This window comes from Oncorhynchus nerka, unplaced genomic scaffold, assembly GCF_034236695.1.
Source record: "Oncorhynchus nerka isolate Pitt River unplaced genomic scaffold, Oner_Uvic_2.0 unplaced_scaffold_887, whole genome shotgun sequence".
NCBI lineage: Eukaryota > Metazoa > Chordata > Actinopteri > Salmoniformes > Salmonidae > Oncorhynchus > Oncorhynchus nerka.
In genome coordinates, this window is record NW_027040406.1 from 273,515 (window position 1) to 290,184 (window position 16,670).

The following is a 16,670-nucleotide window of genomic DNA, read 5'->3' on the forward strand; positions in this document are numbered from 1 at the left end:
ATTCTAGCCCCATCTTTACCCCTTATGTACCATTCTAGCCCCATTCTAGCCCCATCTTTACCCCTTATGTACCATTCTAACCCCATCTTAGCCCGCTATGTACCATTCTAGCCTCCATTCTAACCCTGTATGTACCATCCTAGCTCCCATCTTAACCCCTTATGTACCATTCTAGCCCCATCTTAACCCCGTATGTACCATTCTAGCCCCATATTAACCCCTTATGTACCATTCTAGCCCCATTCTAGCCCCATCTTACCCCTTATGTACCATTCTAGACCCATTCTAGCCCCGTCTTCACCCCGTATGTACCATTTTAGTCCCATCTTCACCCATTATGTACCATTCTAGCCCCATCTTCTCCCCTTATGTACCACTCCAGCCCCATCTTAACCCCTTATGTACCATTCTAGCCCCATTCTAACCATGTATGTACCATTCTAGCCCCATCTTAACCCATTATGTACCATTATAGTCCCATCTTCACCCCTTGTGTACCAATCTAGCCCCATCTTCACCCCTTGTGTACCATTCTAGCCCCATCTTTACCCCTTATGTACCATTCTAGCCCCATTCTAGCCCCATCTTTACCCCTTATGTACCATTCTAACCCCATCTTAGCCCGCTATGTACCATTCTAGCCCCATCTTAACCCCCTATGTACCATTCTAGGCCCCATCTTAGCCCCGTATGTACCATTCTAGCCCCATCTTAGCCCCGTATGTACCATTCTAGCCCCATCCTAACCCCTTATGTACCATTCTAGCCTCCATTCTAACCCTGTATGTACCATCCTAGCTCCCATCTTAACCCCTTATGTACCATTCTAGCCCCATCTTAACCCCGTATGTACCATTCTAGCCCCATATTAACCCCTTATGTACCATTCTAGCCCCATTCTATATAAACATGTTACATTGCTGTTTAATAAATATGAAATTTGTTCTATACGTATCTTTCCTTTTGCATACAAAATGTGTAACGGTTGGAGAGGCAAAAGAGGGGATTGGTAAAGAATCTTGCTATTTGGCAAACCAAATGCTAGGCTGTAAGCATGGGGTAATAATGTCTCAATGAGTCTTTCTAGTGGATAATAGTTTATAAATTGCCTGGCAGGGCTGTGGGACAGTGGATGTGTAGAAATAATTCAAAATGGAACTGTTAACAGCCATTTCCCGGGATTAACGTGAATAACTAACAGCTATCAACCAATCGGCATTCAGGATCCAAATGTTGTGTTTCACAATGAGGGCTCTAGTCTGGATTAAACCTCATAGGAAAACTCCATTATAAAACTGTTTTCATTCAGGTCTCTCTGTTTAACTAAATACTTTGTTTGTCTTTGGCAGGAGAGAGACCAGACTCTCCATCTGACAGCAGAAAGAGTCCTTCAGGGGAACCAGACCCTGAGACCCCAGCGAGGCAACACCACTGCTCCCAGTGTAATATGAGTTTTAAGTGGTTATGGAAGCTGAAAGAGCATGAAAGGAAACACACTGGAGAAAAGCCCTTCCAATGCTCCCAGTGTGGAAATAGATTCTCGCGAGCACATGACCTAAAATCACATGAGAGGACACACACAGGGGAAAAACCACACAATTGTTCCCAGTGTGGAAAGCTTTTTCCCATTTAGGGAACCTGAACAAACATAAGCGAATACACTCTGGAGAGAAGCCTTACCCCTGTTCCCATTGTGGAAAGAATTTTAGGTCTTCAGATAACCTGAAAGCGCATGAGAGGACACACACAGGGGAAAAACCTTACCATTGCTCCCTTTGTGGAAAGGATTTTACCAAGTTAAGGAACCTAAAAGAGCATGAGAGGAAACACACAGGAGAAAAGCCTTACGAATGCTCCCAGTGTGGAAAGAGTTTTTCTCATATAGGGAACCTGAACAAACATAAGAGAGTACACTCTGGAGAGAAGCCTTACCCCTGTTCCCATTGTGGAAAGAATTTTAGGTCTTCCGATAACCTGAAAGCGCATGAAAGGACACACACAGGGGAAAAACCTTACCATTGTGCCCTGTGTGGAAAGGATTTTACCAAGTTAGGGAACCTAAAAGAGCACGAGAGGAAACACACAGGAGAAAAGCCTTACCACTGCTCCCAGTGTGGAGAGAGATTTTCAAGGTCACTATACCTTAAAACACACGAGAGGACACATACAGGAGAAAAGCCTTACCACTGCTCCAATTGTGGAAAGAGATTTTCAACATCATCGGACCTAAAAAAGCACCAGAGGACACACACAAGGGAGAAATCTTACCATTGCTCTCAATGTGGAAATAGTTTCTTACGATCACATGACCTAAAATCGCATGAGCTGACACACACAGGGGAAAAACCACATAGTTGCTCCCAGTGTGGAAAGTGTTTTTTGTATTTAGGGAACCTGAACAAACATAAGAAAATACACTCTGGAGAGAAGCCTTACCCCTGTTCCCATTGTGGAAAATTCTTTAGGTCATTAGATAACATGAAGGAGCATGAGAGGACACACACGGGGGAGAAGCTTTACCATTGCGCCCTGTGTGGAAAGAGATATTCACGATCACATGACCTAAAATTACATAAAAGGAAACACACAGTGGAAGAAAATGCACAATTGGTCCCAGTGAGGAAAGAATCTAACGCAGTTAGAGAACCTCTTCCCAGTGAGGAAATACATTGTCCCGGTCACATGACCTAAAATCACATCAAACCAAACTATATTTATACAGCACCTTTCAGACATGGAATGCAACACAATGGGCTTCACAGGAAGAAAATGATGGGGGGAAAAAACTGAAATATTTACGACTCAACAAACATAAGATTTTTTTTTTTTAACTAAACATTAACAATAAAAACGGCACAACTAAAAAGCACCCTGAGGAAAAGAAAAGCTAAAAATGTATTTTAAAATCTCTTTTAGAAATGTCCACAGTTTCAGCTCCACTCAGGTTCTCTGACAGACTATACTATACTATTCCAGAGTCTGGGGGCATAGTAACTAACATTTACATTTAAGTCATTTAGCAGACGCTCTTATCCAGAGCGACTTACAAATAGCTGGGGGCATAGTAACTAAAGGCTGCCTCTCCATGCCTCTTGATCCCCCTCAGGTTCTCTGACAGACTATACTATACTATTCCAGAGGCTGGGGGCATAGTAACTAAAGGCTGCCTCTCCATGCCTCTTGGTCCCCCTCGGGTTCTCTGACAGACTATACTATACTATTCCAGAGGCTGGGGGCATAGTAACTAAAGGCTTCCTCTCCATGCCTCTTGGTCCCCCTCAGGTTCTCTGACAGACTATACTATACTATTCCAGAGGCTGGGGGCATAGTAACTAAGGACTGGGGGCATAGTGACTAAAGGCTGCCTCTCCATGCCTCTTGATCCCCCTCAGGTTCTCTGACAGACTATACTATACTATTCCAGAGGCTGGGGGCATAGTAACTAAAGGCTGCCTCTCCATGCCTCTTGGTCCCCCTCAGGTTCTCTGACAGACTATACTATACTATTCCAGAGGCTGGGGGCATAGTAACTAAAGACTAGGGGCATAGTAACTAAAGGCTGCCTCTCCATGCCTCTTGATCCCCCGCAGGTTCTCTGACAGACTATACTATACTATTCCAGAGGCTGGGGGCATAGTAACTAAAGGCTGCCTCTCCATGCCTCTTGGTCCCCCTCAGGTTCTCTGACAGACTATACTATACTATTCCAGAGGCTGGGGGCATAGTAACTAAAGGCTGCCTCTCCATGCCTCTTGGTCCCCCTCAGGTTCTCTGGCTGGCTAGTCCAGAGTCTGGGGGCATAGTAACTAAAGGCTGCCTCTCCATGCCTCTTGGTCCCCCTCAGGTTCTCTGACAGACTATACTATACTATTCCAGAGGCTGGGGGTATAGTAACTAAAGACTGGGGGCATAGTAACTAAAGACTGCCTCTCCATGCCTCCTGGTCCCCCTCAGGTTCTCTGACAGACTATACTATACTATTCCAGAGGCTGGGGGCATAGTAACTAAAGGCTGTCGGTCTCTTCAGACAGGAACTGCTTTTTTATTATTGATGACTATTGAATGACCTCTGAAGGTACATTTTAAAGGTATCCCAAACAATAAGGGGATTTGCTGAACCTATATTGTACAGGAAATATTCAGTTATAATGATTTTGTCTTAGTTAATAATAAATTGTCATCCAGTAAATATTGGTATTGGATTAAAATGTCCAAAACGTACATTTTAATAAATAATAAATTGTCTTCCAGTAAACTTTGATTAAAATGACCAACATCCCTGTCCACATGGAAACTCTATAAGAATTATGTGTCTCCCAATTAGAGGATGGGCTGATCGCATTCTTTCAGGGGGTTTTAGACTCTAAATATCAATGGGCTGATCGCATTCTTTCAGGGGTTTTTAGTCTCTAAATATCAATGGGCTGATCGCATTCTTTCAGGGGTTTATAGTCTCTAAATATCAATGGGCTGATCGCATTCTTTCAGGGGTTTTTAGTCTCTAAATATCAATGGGCTGATCGCATTCTTTCAGGGGTTTTTTAGTCTCTAAATATCAATGGGCTGATCGCATTCTTTCAGGGGTTTTTAGTCTCTAAATATCAATGGGCTGATCGCATTCTTTCAGGGGTTTTTAGTCTCTAAATATCAATGGGCTGATCGCATTCTTTCAGGGGTTTTTAGTCTCTAAATATCAATGGGCTGATCGCATTCTTTCAGGGGTTTTTAGTCTCTAAATATCAATGGGCTGATCGCATTCTATCAGGGGTTTATAGTCTCTAAATATCAATGGGCTGATCGCATTCTTTCAGGGGTTTATAGTCTCTAAATATCAATGGGCTGATCGCATTCTTTCAGGGGTTTATAGTCTCTAAATATCAATGGGCTGATCGCATTCTTTCAGGGGTTTATAGTCTCTAAATATCAATGGGCTGATCGCATTCTTTCAGGGGTTTTTAGTCTCTAAATATCAATGGGCTGATCGCATTCTTTCAGGGGTTTTTAGTCTCTAAATATCAATGGGCTGATCGCATTCTTTCAGGGGTTTATAGTCTCTAAATATCAATGGGCTGATCGCATTCTTTCAGGGGTTTATAGTCTCTAAATATCAATGGGCTGATCGCATTCTTTCAGGGGTTTATAGTCTCTAAATATCAATGGGCTGATCGCATTCTTTCAGGGGTTTATAGTCTCTAAATATCAATGGGCTGATCGCATTCTTTCAGGGGTTTATAGTCTCTAAATATCAATGGGCTGATCGCATTCTTTCAGGGGTTTATAGTCTCTAAATATCAATGGGCTGATCGCATTATTTCAGGGGTTTTTAGTCTCTAAATATCAATGGGCTGATCGCATTCTTTCAGGGGTTTTTAGTCTCTAAATATCAATGGGCTGATCGCATTCTTTCAGGGGTTTATAGTCTCTAAATATCAATGGGCTGATCGCATTCTTTCAGGGTTTATAGTCTCTAAATATCAATGGGCTGATCGCATTCTTTCAGGGGTTTATAGTCTCTAAATATCAATGGGCTGATCGCATTCTTTCAGGGGTTTATAGTCTCTAAATATCAATGGGCTGATCGCATTCTTTCAGGGGTTTTTAGTCTCTAAATATCAATGGGCTGATCGCATTCTTTCAGGGGTTTTTAGTCTCTAAATATCAATGGGCTGATCGCATTCTTTCAGGGGTTTTTAGTCTCTAAATATCAATGGGCTGATCGCATTCTTTCAGGGGTTTTTAGTCTCTAAATATCAATGGGCTGAACGCATTCTTTCAGGGGTTTTTAGTCTCTAAATATCAATGGGCTGATCGCATTCTTTCAGGGGTTTATAGTCTCTAAATATCAATGGGCTGATCGCATTCTTTCAGGGGTTTATAGTCTCTAAATATCAATGGGCTGATCGCATTCTTTCAGGGGTTTTTAGTCTCTAAATATCAATGGCTGTTCGCATTCTTTCAGGGGTTTTTAGTCTCTAAATATCAATGGGCTGATCGCATTCTTTCAGGGGTTTTTAGTCTCTAAATATCAATGGGCTGATCGCATTCTTTCAGGGGTTTATAGTCTCTAAATATCAATGGGCTGATCGCATTCTTTCAGGGGTTTATAGTCTCTAAATATCAATGGGCTGATCGCATTCTTTCAGGGGTTTATAGTCTCTAAATATCAATGGGCTGATCGCATTCTTTCAGGGGTTTATAGTCTCTAAATATCAATGGGCTGATCGCATTCTTTCAGGTGTTTATAGTCTCTAAATATCAATGGGCTGATCGCATTCTTTCAGGGGTTTTTAGTCTCTAAATATCAATGGGCTGATCGCATTCTTTCAGGGGTTTTTAGTCTCTAAATATCAATGGGCTGAACGCATTCTTTCAGGGGGTTTTAGTCTCTAAATATCAATGGGCTGATCGCATTCTTTCAGGGGTTTTTAGTCTCTAAATATCAATGGGCTGATCGCATTCTTTCAGGGGTTTTTAGTCTCTAAATATCAATGGGCTGATCGCATTCTTTCAGGGGTTTTAAGTCTCTAAATATCAATGGGCTGATCGCATTCTTTCAGGGGTTTATAGTCTCTAAATATCAATGGGCTGATCGCATTCTTTCAGGGGTTTATAGTCTCTAAATATCAATGGGCTGATCGCATTCTTTCAGGGGTTTATAGTCTCTAAATATCAATGGGCTGATCGCATTCTTTCAGGGGTTTTTAGTCTCTAAATATCAATGGGCTGATCGCATTCTTTCAGGGGTTTATAGTCTCTAAATATCAATGGGCTGATCGCATTCTTTCAGGGGTTTTTAGTCTCTAAATATCAATGGGCTGATCGCATTCTTTCAGGGGTTTTTAGTCTCTAAATATCAATGGGCTGATCGCATTCTATCAGGGGTTTATAGTCTCTAAATATCAATGGGCTGATCGCATTCTTTCAGGGGTTTTTAGTCTCTAAATATCAATGGGCTGATCGCATTCTTTCAGGGGTTTATAGTCTCTAAATATCCACTATTTATAATCAGTCCATAATATTTTTTGATAATTAATTGGTAATTAATATCATCACACCTTTTGAGTTCCTTTGTCCATGACAGACATTTTTCACCAACCCCATTTCTTTTCCCACGCAACTTCATCTCAGGATGTAGATCGAGTTTCCTGTAAATAATATATGTTATATTCCTTTTCTTTCAGCCGCATAAAGACGGATCTTTTCCTATAATGTCTTAAACCGTTACAATTATAACCGGCTGTACTTATTGTAGCCCTTACTGTAACTAGACACTATTCTCAGTCTAAATGGACCATAATTAGTGCTTGTAAAGTTACTGCCATCAGAGGTATTATAAAGGTAAAAAAAATAGAGATTTCAAATGTCTGATGTTTAGAATTCAAGAAACAGGTTCAAGCAACCATTTGTTTGGTTTTGTTTGCCTGTGAGCCAATGTCACAGATGTTAGAACATTTAGTCAAGATATTACGTGTGTAGTAGATCTGAGTAGGTTGATGTGTATGATCGTGGATGTGATTTAGTGAGTGTGTGTACGATGTCTGGATTAGAGTAAGACTATAATGTGTGATGTCTGAAATAAAGAATAACCCAGCCAGTTTGCATGGTTGAGTGTCTGTCTGTGTGTATAACATGTAGCCTTAATATTCAGGATGATGATTGTAATCCGTGTCGTATATAAACATCATTAAACATAATTTTCATAGAAAAACACATCCCAGCATTTCCATAGTAATTGACGTTTCACATGATGATGAGAGAGACCTTGCATTACTATAGAGACGGATTCACTATAATACAAATGTATTGTACAAAATGTACAATATGTTATTATTCCCCAACGGCCCTGTTCTGATGTCTTCCTGCTTGGTGTAAACAGATAAACATGTCGACCAAGACAACGGCCCTTGTTCTGATGTCTTCCTGCTTGTTGTAAACACAGATAAACATGTCGACCAAGACAACGGCCCTGTTCTGATGTCTTCCTGCTTGTTGTAAACAGATAAACATGTCGACCAAGACAACGGCCCTGTTCTGATGTCTTCCTGCTTGTTGTAAACACAGATAAACATGTAGACCAAGACAACGGCCCTGTTCTGATGTCTTCCTGCTTGTTGTAAACAGATAAACATGTCGACCAAGACAACGGCCCTGTTCTGATGTCTTCCTGCTTGTTGTAAACAGATAAACATGTCGACCAAGACAACGGCCCTGTTCTGATGTCTTCCTGCTTGTTGTAAACATAGATAAACATGTCGACCAAGACAACGGCCCTGTTCTGATGTCTTCCTGCTTGTTGTAAACAGATAAACATGTCGACCAAGACAACGGCCCTGTTCTGATGTCTTCCTGCTTGTTGTAAACAGATAAACATGTAGACCAAGACAACGGCCCTGTTCTGATGTCTTCCTGCTTGTTGTAAACACAGATAAACATGTAGACCAAGACAACGGCCCTGTTCTGATGTCTTCCTGCTTGTTGTAAACATAGATGAACATGTAGACCAAGACAACGGCCCTGTTCTGATGTCTTCCTGCTTGTTGTAAACAGATAAACATGTCGACCAAGACAACGGCCCTGTTCTGATGTCTTCCTGCTTGTTGTAAACACAGATAAACATGTAGATAAAGACACAAAATATAGACAAACAAAAATCATATTGAATTACAGAGAAGTTCTCGACAATAGAGAGAGAGATGGAGAGAAGAGAAGCTATTTGGGAATCCTCCACAAGCTACTGGGGAATCATCCACAAGCTACTGGGGAATCATCCACAAGCTACTGGGGAATCCTCCGCAAGCTACTGGGGAATCATCCACAAGCTACTGGGGAATCCTCCAATAGCTACTGAGGAATCATCCAATAGCTACTGAGGAATGCTCCATAAGCTACTGAGGAATCCTCCAATAGCTACTGGGGAATCCTCCAATAGCTACTGGAGAATCATCCACAAGCTACTGAGGAATCCTCAACAAGCTACTGAGGAATCCTCCACAAGCTACTGGGGAATCCTCCACAAGCTACTGGGGAATCCTCCACAAGCTACTGAGGAATCCTCCACAAGCTACTGGGGAATCCTCCACAAGCTACTGAGGAATCATCTACAAGCCAAGAGTGTGCAAGGCAAGGCAAAGGGCGGCAACTTTGAAGAATCTCAAATATAAAGTATAATTATATTTGTATTAACACTTTTTTGGTTACTAAACTCTTTCAAAGATCATTTGTAAAAATCCAAATAACTTCACAGATCTTCATTGTAAAGGGTTTAAACACTGTTTCCCATGCTTGTTCAATGAACCAAAAACAATTCATAAACATGCACCTTTGTTTTTGAAGTGTTCAGAACAAGGTTAAAAGAAAGCTTGTTGGACACTAAGAAAGCTTTGTTGTAGAGCATTTAACACAAAATCCGAGGAGGGGCCAGCTGAGTATAAGACTGTATCACCTGCATATAAATGGATGGATGAGAGCATCCTAAATGCCTGAGCTATGTTGTTGATGTAAGTTGAGAAGAGTGTGGGGGTTAGGATTGAGCCTTGAGGTATTCCCTTGGTGACAGGCAGTGGCTGAGACAGCAGATTTTCTGACATTATACACTGCACTCTTTGCGAGAGGTAGTTAGCAAACCAGACCAAAGACCCCTCTGAGACACCTCCTTAGCCGGCCCAGAAGAATGGAATGGTCTATCGAGTCAAAAGCTTTGGCAAAGTCAATAAAAAATAGCAGCACAACATTGCATAGAATCAAGTGCAATGGTGACATCATTTAGAACCTTTAAGGTTGTAGTGACACATCCATAACCTGAGAGGAAACCAGATTCCATACCAGAGAGTAACTATAGACATCAAGAAAGCCAGTCAGATGATTATTGACAAGTTGTTCCAACACTTTTGACAAACAAGGGAAAATAGGATCAGCTTGATCTCCCCCTTTAAATAAAGGACCCACTGTAAGCTGCCTTCCAGTCAATGGTAACCTCCCCAGAGATGAGAGAGGGTTAAAAAGGTCAGAGATAGGGCTTGGTGATGATAGGGGCAGCAACCTTAAAGAAGAAAGGGTCTAAACCATCTGACACTGATGTTTTTGGGGGGGTCGAGTTTCCTTTAGCACCTCGAACTCAGTGCCTTAGCCCATACACTGCACTGTTCATGCTCTATGGGATTCAGCGTTAAACGACCTCAACTTAACTTAACTTTTGGGAGATGAACACATAGAGCTGAGGAAACCCTCAACATATACAGTCCAACAGGTTCAAAAAGAGGAAGACACATTTCCTTATTTGGAATTATATGTAATGACATTGTTTGCCACGAAAAAAACTATGTCAAATCAAATTTATTTATATAGCCCTTCGTACATCAGCTGATATCTCAAAGTGCTGTACAGAAACCCAGCCTAAAACCCCAAACAGCAAACAATGCAGGTGTAAAAGCACTATGTAGTGAATATTTTTAGAAACTGCGTTACCCACTCCAGTCAGCAGATGACGAAGTCTTTCAGGTGATGCTTCTCACGTGACGTATAATGTAGTGGACACACGGGTTTCCACTAGTTACCACAGCCACAATGTAAAAAAATAGGCTATATCGAAAAATGTATGAAAACAAACATTTTCTTTTTGGTCTTAATTGAGGGTTCGGCATAAGGTTAGCAATGTGGTTAGAGTTAAGGTTGAAATCTAAATTTAAGAAGATAAATTGTGGGAATGGGTGGGGTTTATGACTTTGTGGCTGTGGTAACTAGTGACGACCGACTGCGTTGGACGCGTCTTCAACAACACCGCTCAACCATCTCTGTAGCTTGCTAGCCAACATGAAATACAAACATTGAAGCTCTGTATGCCATTTTTGTGTAGCTACACGAATCTCGCTGATTTAAACACAGTTCATTTAACGTATCTACTAGTTCAATTAAACGTGATTTGCTTGCTAAATTTGCACATGTGTTACCGAGCCTAGCATTAGGCTAGTCGCTAATGCTAAGTAGCTAACATCCCTGACAATGAGCTCACAAAGCTACTCTCCTCCTGCTAATGAAGAGGAGGTCTGCTGGACGGAGAAAGCAGCTACGGGGATGAACATTGTCATTAAAGAAGAAGAGGAGGATATTACAGTGATAGGAACGGAAGAAGCTTGTCGAATTAAAATAGAGGAAGGGATAGAGGTTGTCACGATGGAAGAGGAGGTAGAAGCTTTCAGAATAAAAAAGGAGATGGCTTCCTCTATCACATTGAAAGAAGAGCCTTTTGGAGTGAAGGAGGAGCCAATAACATTGAAAGAAGAGAAACCTTTTTGGGGTGAAAGAGGAGGCGGAGGAGGAGACAGAAGATCCGGTTAACACTGGTGAGTATTGTCTTAAAAACAGGGGGAACTATGCAGTTGTTGAACTGGTGTGTGGTTTTAAATAGTAAAAAAATATATACATGTGTCGGTACACTGAAGAAAGCTTAATTAACCAGTAAAAAACAACATTGATTTAAAGCATCAACTCCAATGTAATCCTGCCATTATAACATTCAATACACCCCACATACATGTCTTAAAGTAGCAAAAAACAAAAGTTAAGATTTTGATCACAGCGTATTAAGACGTATTTTTGTTGTTTGTTGTTGTTGTCATTATTGGGCTTATGACCTCGTATCAAAAATAGTACTTTAAAAAAAGTGTATTTATTTATTTTCCTTTAGTTTGTATTCAGAGTTCGCTCATCTATTGCTCTCCGTCGGAAGGTCCTAGGATGATAAGTGATATGTTTGGAATCAGATGAGGGAGCAAGCAACAACCTATGTTTTTACCAGTAGTATGTTTGGAATCAGATTTTACCAGTAGTATGTTTGGAATCAGATGAGGTAGCAAGCAACAACCTATGTTTTTACCAGTAGTATGTTTGGAATCAGATTTTACCAGTAGTATGTTTGGAATCAGATGAGGTAGCGAGCTACAACCTATGTTTTTACCAGTAGTATGTTTGGAATCAGATGAGGGAGCAAGCAACAACCTATGTTTTTACCAATAGTATGTTTGGAATCAGATGAGGGAGCGAGCTATAACCTATGTTTTTACCAATAGTATGTTTGGAATCAGATGAGGGAGCGAGCTATAACCTATGTTTTTACCGGTAGTCAAACTCTCTTCCCTTTTACAGATCCAAAAACGAGGCAATATGCAGTTTCCTGGCCCTCCCAGGGCTCTACAGTGAAGGAGGACATCAGAAAGACACAGGAAGAATCTAATGTGACACCCGGGAGTCCCAGACAGTTTGGTGGTGATGACGATTCTATTCACTGCGACATGAAAGACAAGGATTGGTTTCCTAGCAACAGGCTGAAGGCGGAGTTGGCTCCAGAGAGCCACACCCCAGAGCAGAGGGGGAGTGGTGTGAGTACATCCCAGTCACAAAGGGTTTCTGGTTCTCAACATTCCTTCCTTAATTCCTGGACCTCCTTCTATAAATCCATTTGGAGGAGAACATTTGAGGTTCATCCAAATACTGATATGTGAATGTTTTTTGGCAAATACAGATGATTCTGATTGGACTTTCTCCTCCACAACATTTATAACAGGAGGTCCAGAGAATTAGGAATGAAGGAGGGTGTGTTTCTAATCTGAGGTTCCTCCTCTTGGACTTTCTCCTCCACAACATTTATAGCAGGAGGTCCAGAGAATTAGGAATGAAGGAGGGTGTGTTTCTGATCTGAGGTTCCTCCTCTTGGACTTTCTCCTCCACAACATTTATAGCAGGAGGTCGAGAGAACGAGAGGAATCAAGGTAGGAGAGTGTTTCCCACCCTAAATTGATTGTTTATTTTTGTGGTTTTCAGGACATGTCTCTCCCAGAGTCCCCAGGTCGTGCCTCTCCCACTGTTGCCTTCCTGTGGGGTCTGAAGAGGGTGTCTGTGCGGCTGGTCGACTGCAGGAAAACATCGGGTCTGAGTGGAACTGTGAGAGGAGAAGAAGAGGGAGATTCAGATTCAAGTAAGAACAATGGTGTGTGGATGAGACTACAATCTGCTTCTGTTACAGTTCTGTGGTCAGTGTATTCACTGTTGTAGAGCAGCTCATTAGTTATGTGGTCAGTGTATCTAGGTACAATGTTTGAGAACCTACAGGACGGTAGGTCTCTAGGTACAATGTTTGAGAACCTACTGGACGGTAGGTCTCTAGGTACAATGTTTGAGAACCTACAGGACGGTAGGTCTCTAGGTACAATGTTTGAGAACCTACAGGACGGTAGGTCTCTAGGTACAATGTTTGAGAACCTACTGGACGGTAGGTCTCTAGGTATAATGTTTGAGAACCTACAGGACGGTAGGTCTCTAGGTACAGTGTTTGAGAACCTACTGGACGGTAGATCTCCAGGTACAATGTTTGAGAACCTACTGGACGGTAGGTCTCTAGGTACAATGTTTGAGAACCTACAGGACGGTAGGTCTCTAGGTACAATGTTTGAGAACCTACAGGACGGTAGGTCTCTAGGTACAGTGTTTGAGAACCTACTGGACGGTAGATCTCCAGGTACAATGTTTGAGAACCTACTGGACGGTAGGTCTCTAGGTACAATGTTTGAGAACCTACAGGACGGTAGGTCTCTAGGTACAATGTTTGAGAACCTACAGGACGGTAGGTCTCTAGGTACAATGTTTGAGAACCTACAGGACGGTAGGTCTCTAGGTACAATGTTTGAGAACCTACTGGACGGTAGGTCTCTAGGTATAATGTTTGAGAACCTACAGGACGGTAGGTCTCTAGGTACAGTGTTTGAGAACCTACTGGACGGTAGATCTCCAGGTACAATGTTTGAGAACCTACTGGACGGTAGGTCTCTAGGTACAATGTTTGAGAACCTACAGGACGGTAGGTCTCTAGGTACTGTTTGAGAACCTACAGGACGGTAGGTCTCTAGGTACAGTGTTTGAGAACCTACTGGACGGTAGATCTCCAGGTACAATGTTTGAGAACCTACAGGACGGTAGGTCTCTAGGTACAATGTTTGAGAACCTACTGGACGGTAGGTCTCTAGGTACAATGTTTGAGAACCTACAGGACGGTAGGTCTCTAGGTACAATGTTTGAGAACCTACAGGACGGTAGGTCTCTAGGTACAATGTTTGAGAACCTACTGGACGGTAGGTCTCTAGGTATATGTTTGAGAACCTACAGGACGGTAGGTCTCTAGGTACAGTGTTTGAGAACCTACTGGACGGTAGATCTCCAGGTACAATGTTTGAGAACCTACTGGACGGTAGGTCTCTAGGTACAATGTTTGAGAACCTACAGGACGGTAGGTCTCTAGGTACAATGTTTGAGAACCTACAGGACGGTAGGTCTCTAGGTACAGTGTTTGAGAACCTACTGGACGGTAGATCTCCAGGTACAATGTTTGAGAACCTACTGGACGGTAGGTCTCTAGGTACAATGTTTGAGAACCTACAGGACGGTAGGTCTCTAGGTACAATGTTTGAGAACCTACAGGACGGTAGGTCTCTAGGTACAATGTTTGAGAACCTACAGGACGGTAGGTCTCTAGGTACAATGTTTGAGAACCTACAGGACGGTAGGTCTCTAGGTACAATGTTTGAGAACGTACTGGACGGTAGGTCTCTAGGTACAATGTTTGAGAACTGTGGGGTTTATGTAAAACGCAGGGAAGATCCCAATTGCATACTCTTTGTGTCCTCTCACCTTCTCAGAACACATTAGATGAGAAATCCAGAGGACCTCTGTCTCTCATCCAATGTGTGTTTTGAGAAGGAGATGAGAAGAGGCGAAGTGAGGAGTATGTAATTGAGATCTTCCTACAGAATCCTCCTCATTACTCCATGTGCTGACTCAGACCTGGGAGGCAGCCCAGTTCCAAAACTTCACCAGGTTGTAAAACAAGCCTCGCTGGGCTCCAGATGAATCGAATCCCCTCATTGGACAGAACAGGTGTTCCCATTCAAGATGATGATGTCATAATGGGTGGACTGTCGGCCGTTGCGAGTGTACCCATTGGAGCAAAGCAGTAACTAAAAGCAGGAATTGTTCCCATCAGTCTGTGCTGTGATTTGTTGAATCAACTCAACTGACATGACAATAAATACATTCCAATGCATGAGCCACATCCGTTAGCATCATCTGAATGAACATTCTACATTACCATGGAAATGATCGTATCACCTACGGCAAGAGGTGCCGATGTGTGAAGTCTGGAACCAACAGGACCCTGAACAGCTTCTCCCCTCCCGAGCCATAAGACTGATAAATAGTTCACCAAATGGCTACCTGGACGATCTGCATGACTCACATCAACATACACTGCTGCTACTGTTTCTCATCTGTCACTTTATTCCTAGTTATATGTACATATCTACCCCCATTACCCCGTACCCCTACACATCAACTACCTCGTACCCCTACACATCAACTACCCCGTACCCCTACACATCAACTACCCCGTACCCCTACACATCAACTCAGTACTGGTACTCTGTGTATACAGCCATGTTATTACCTAGTACCCCTACACATCAACTATCCCGTACCCCTACACATCAACTCAGTACTGGTACTCTGTGTATACAGCCATGTTATTACCTCGTACCCCTACACATCAACTACCTCGTACCCCTACACATCAACTACCTAGTACCCTACACATCAACTACCTGGTACCCTACACATCAACTATCCCGTATGTCCCTACACATCAACTCAGTACTGGTACTCTGTGTATACAGCCATGTTATTACCTCGTACACCTACTCATCAACCTACCTGCACACACATCAACTCAGTACTGGTAATCTGTGCATACAGCCATGTTATTACCTCGTACCCCTACTCATCAACCTACCTCGTACCCCTACACATCAACTCAGTACTGGTACTCTGTGTATACAGCCATGTTATTACCTCGTCCCTACACATCAACTACCTAGTACCCCTACACATCAACTACCTAGTACCCCTACACATCAACTATCCCGTACCCCTACACATCAACTCAGTACTGGTACTCTGTGTATACAGCCATGTTATTACCTGCACTCGTACCCCTCATCAACCTACCTCGTACCCCCTACACATCAACTCAGTACTGGTACTCTGTGCATACAGCCATGTTATTACCTAGTACCCTACACATCAACCTACATCGTACCCCTACACATCAACTCAGTACTGGTACTCTGTGCATACAGCCATGTTATTACCTAGTACCCCTACACATCAACTCAGTACTGGTACTCTGTGTATACAGCCATGTTATTACCTCGTACCCCTACTCATCAACCTACCTCGCCCCTACACATCAACTCAGTACTGGTACTCTGTGTATACAGCCATGTTATTACCTAGTACCCCTACACATCAACTCAGTACTCGTACTCTGTGTATACAGCCATGTTATTACCTCGTACCCCTACACATCAACTCAGTACTGGTACTCTGTGTATACAGCCATGTTATTACCTAGTACCCCTACACATCAACTCAGTACTGGTACTCTGTATACAGCCATGTTATTACCTAGTACCCCTACACATCAACTCAGTACTGGTACTCTGTGTATACAGTCATGTTATTACCTCGTATCCCTACACATCAACTCAGTACTGGTGCCCCTGTGTATACAGCCATGTTATCGTTACTCATTGTGTATTTTTATTATGCTCTAAATACTCAATCTCAACCAC

The 16,670-nt window shown here is 42.4% G+C and overlaps 1 protein-coding gene across 1 annotated transcript; it reads left to right on the forward strand.

The window, feature by feature from the left end:
* The first annotated feature begins 1,054 nt into the window (after window positions 1-1,054).
* Window positions 1,055-5,036, forward strand: LOC135570945 (zinc finger protein 239-like). The gene is made up of 2 exons (XM_065016761.1): window positions 1,055-1,059; window positions 1,584-5,036. Exons 1-2 carry the CDS (start codon window positions 1,055-1,057, stop codon window positions 2,689-2,691), a joined length of 1,113 nt encoding a protein of 370 aa, XP_064872833.1. The 3' UTR covers window positions 2,692-5,036.
* Window positions 5,037-16,670: the final 11,634 nt, after the last annotated feature.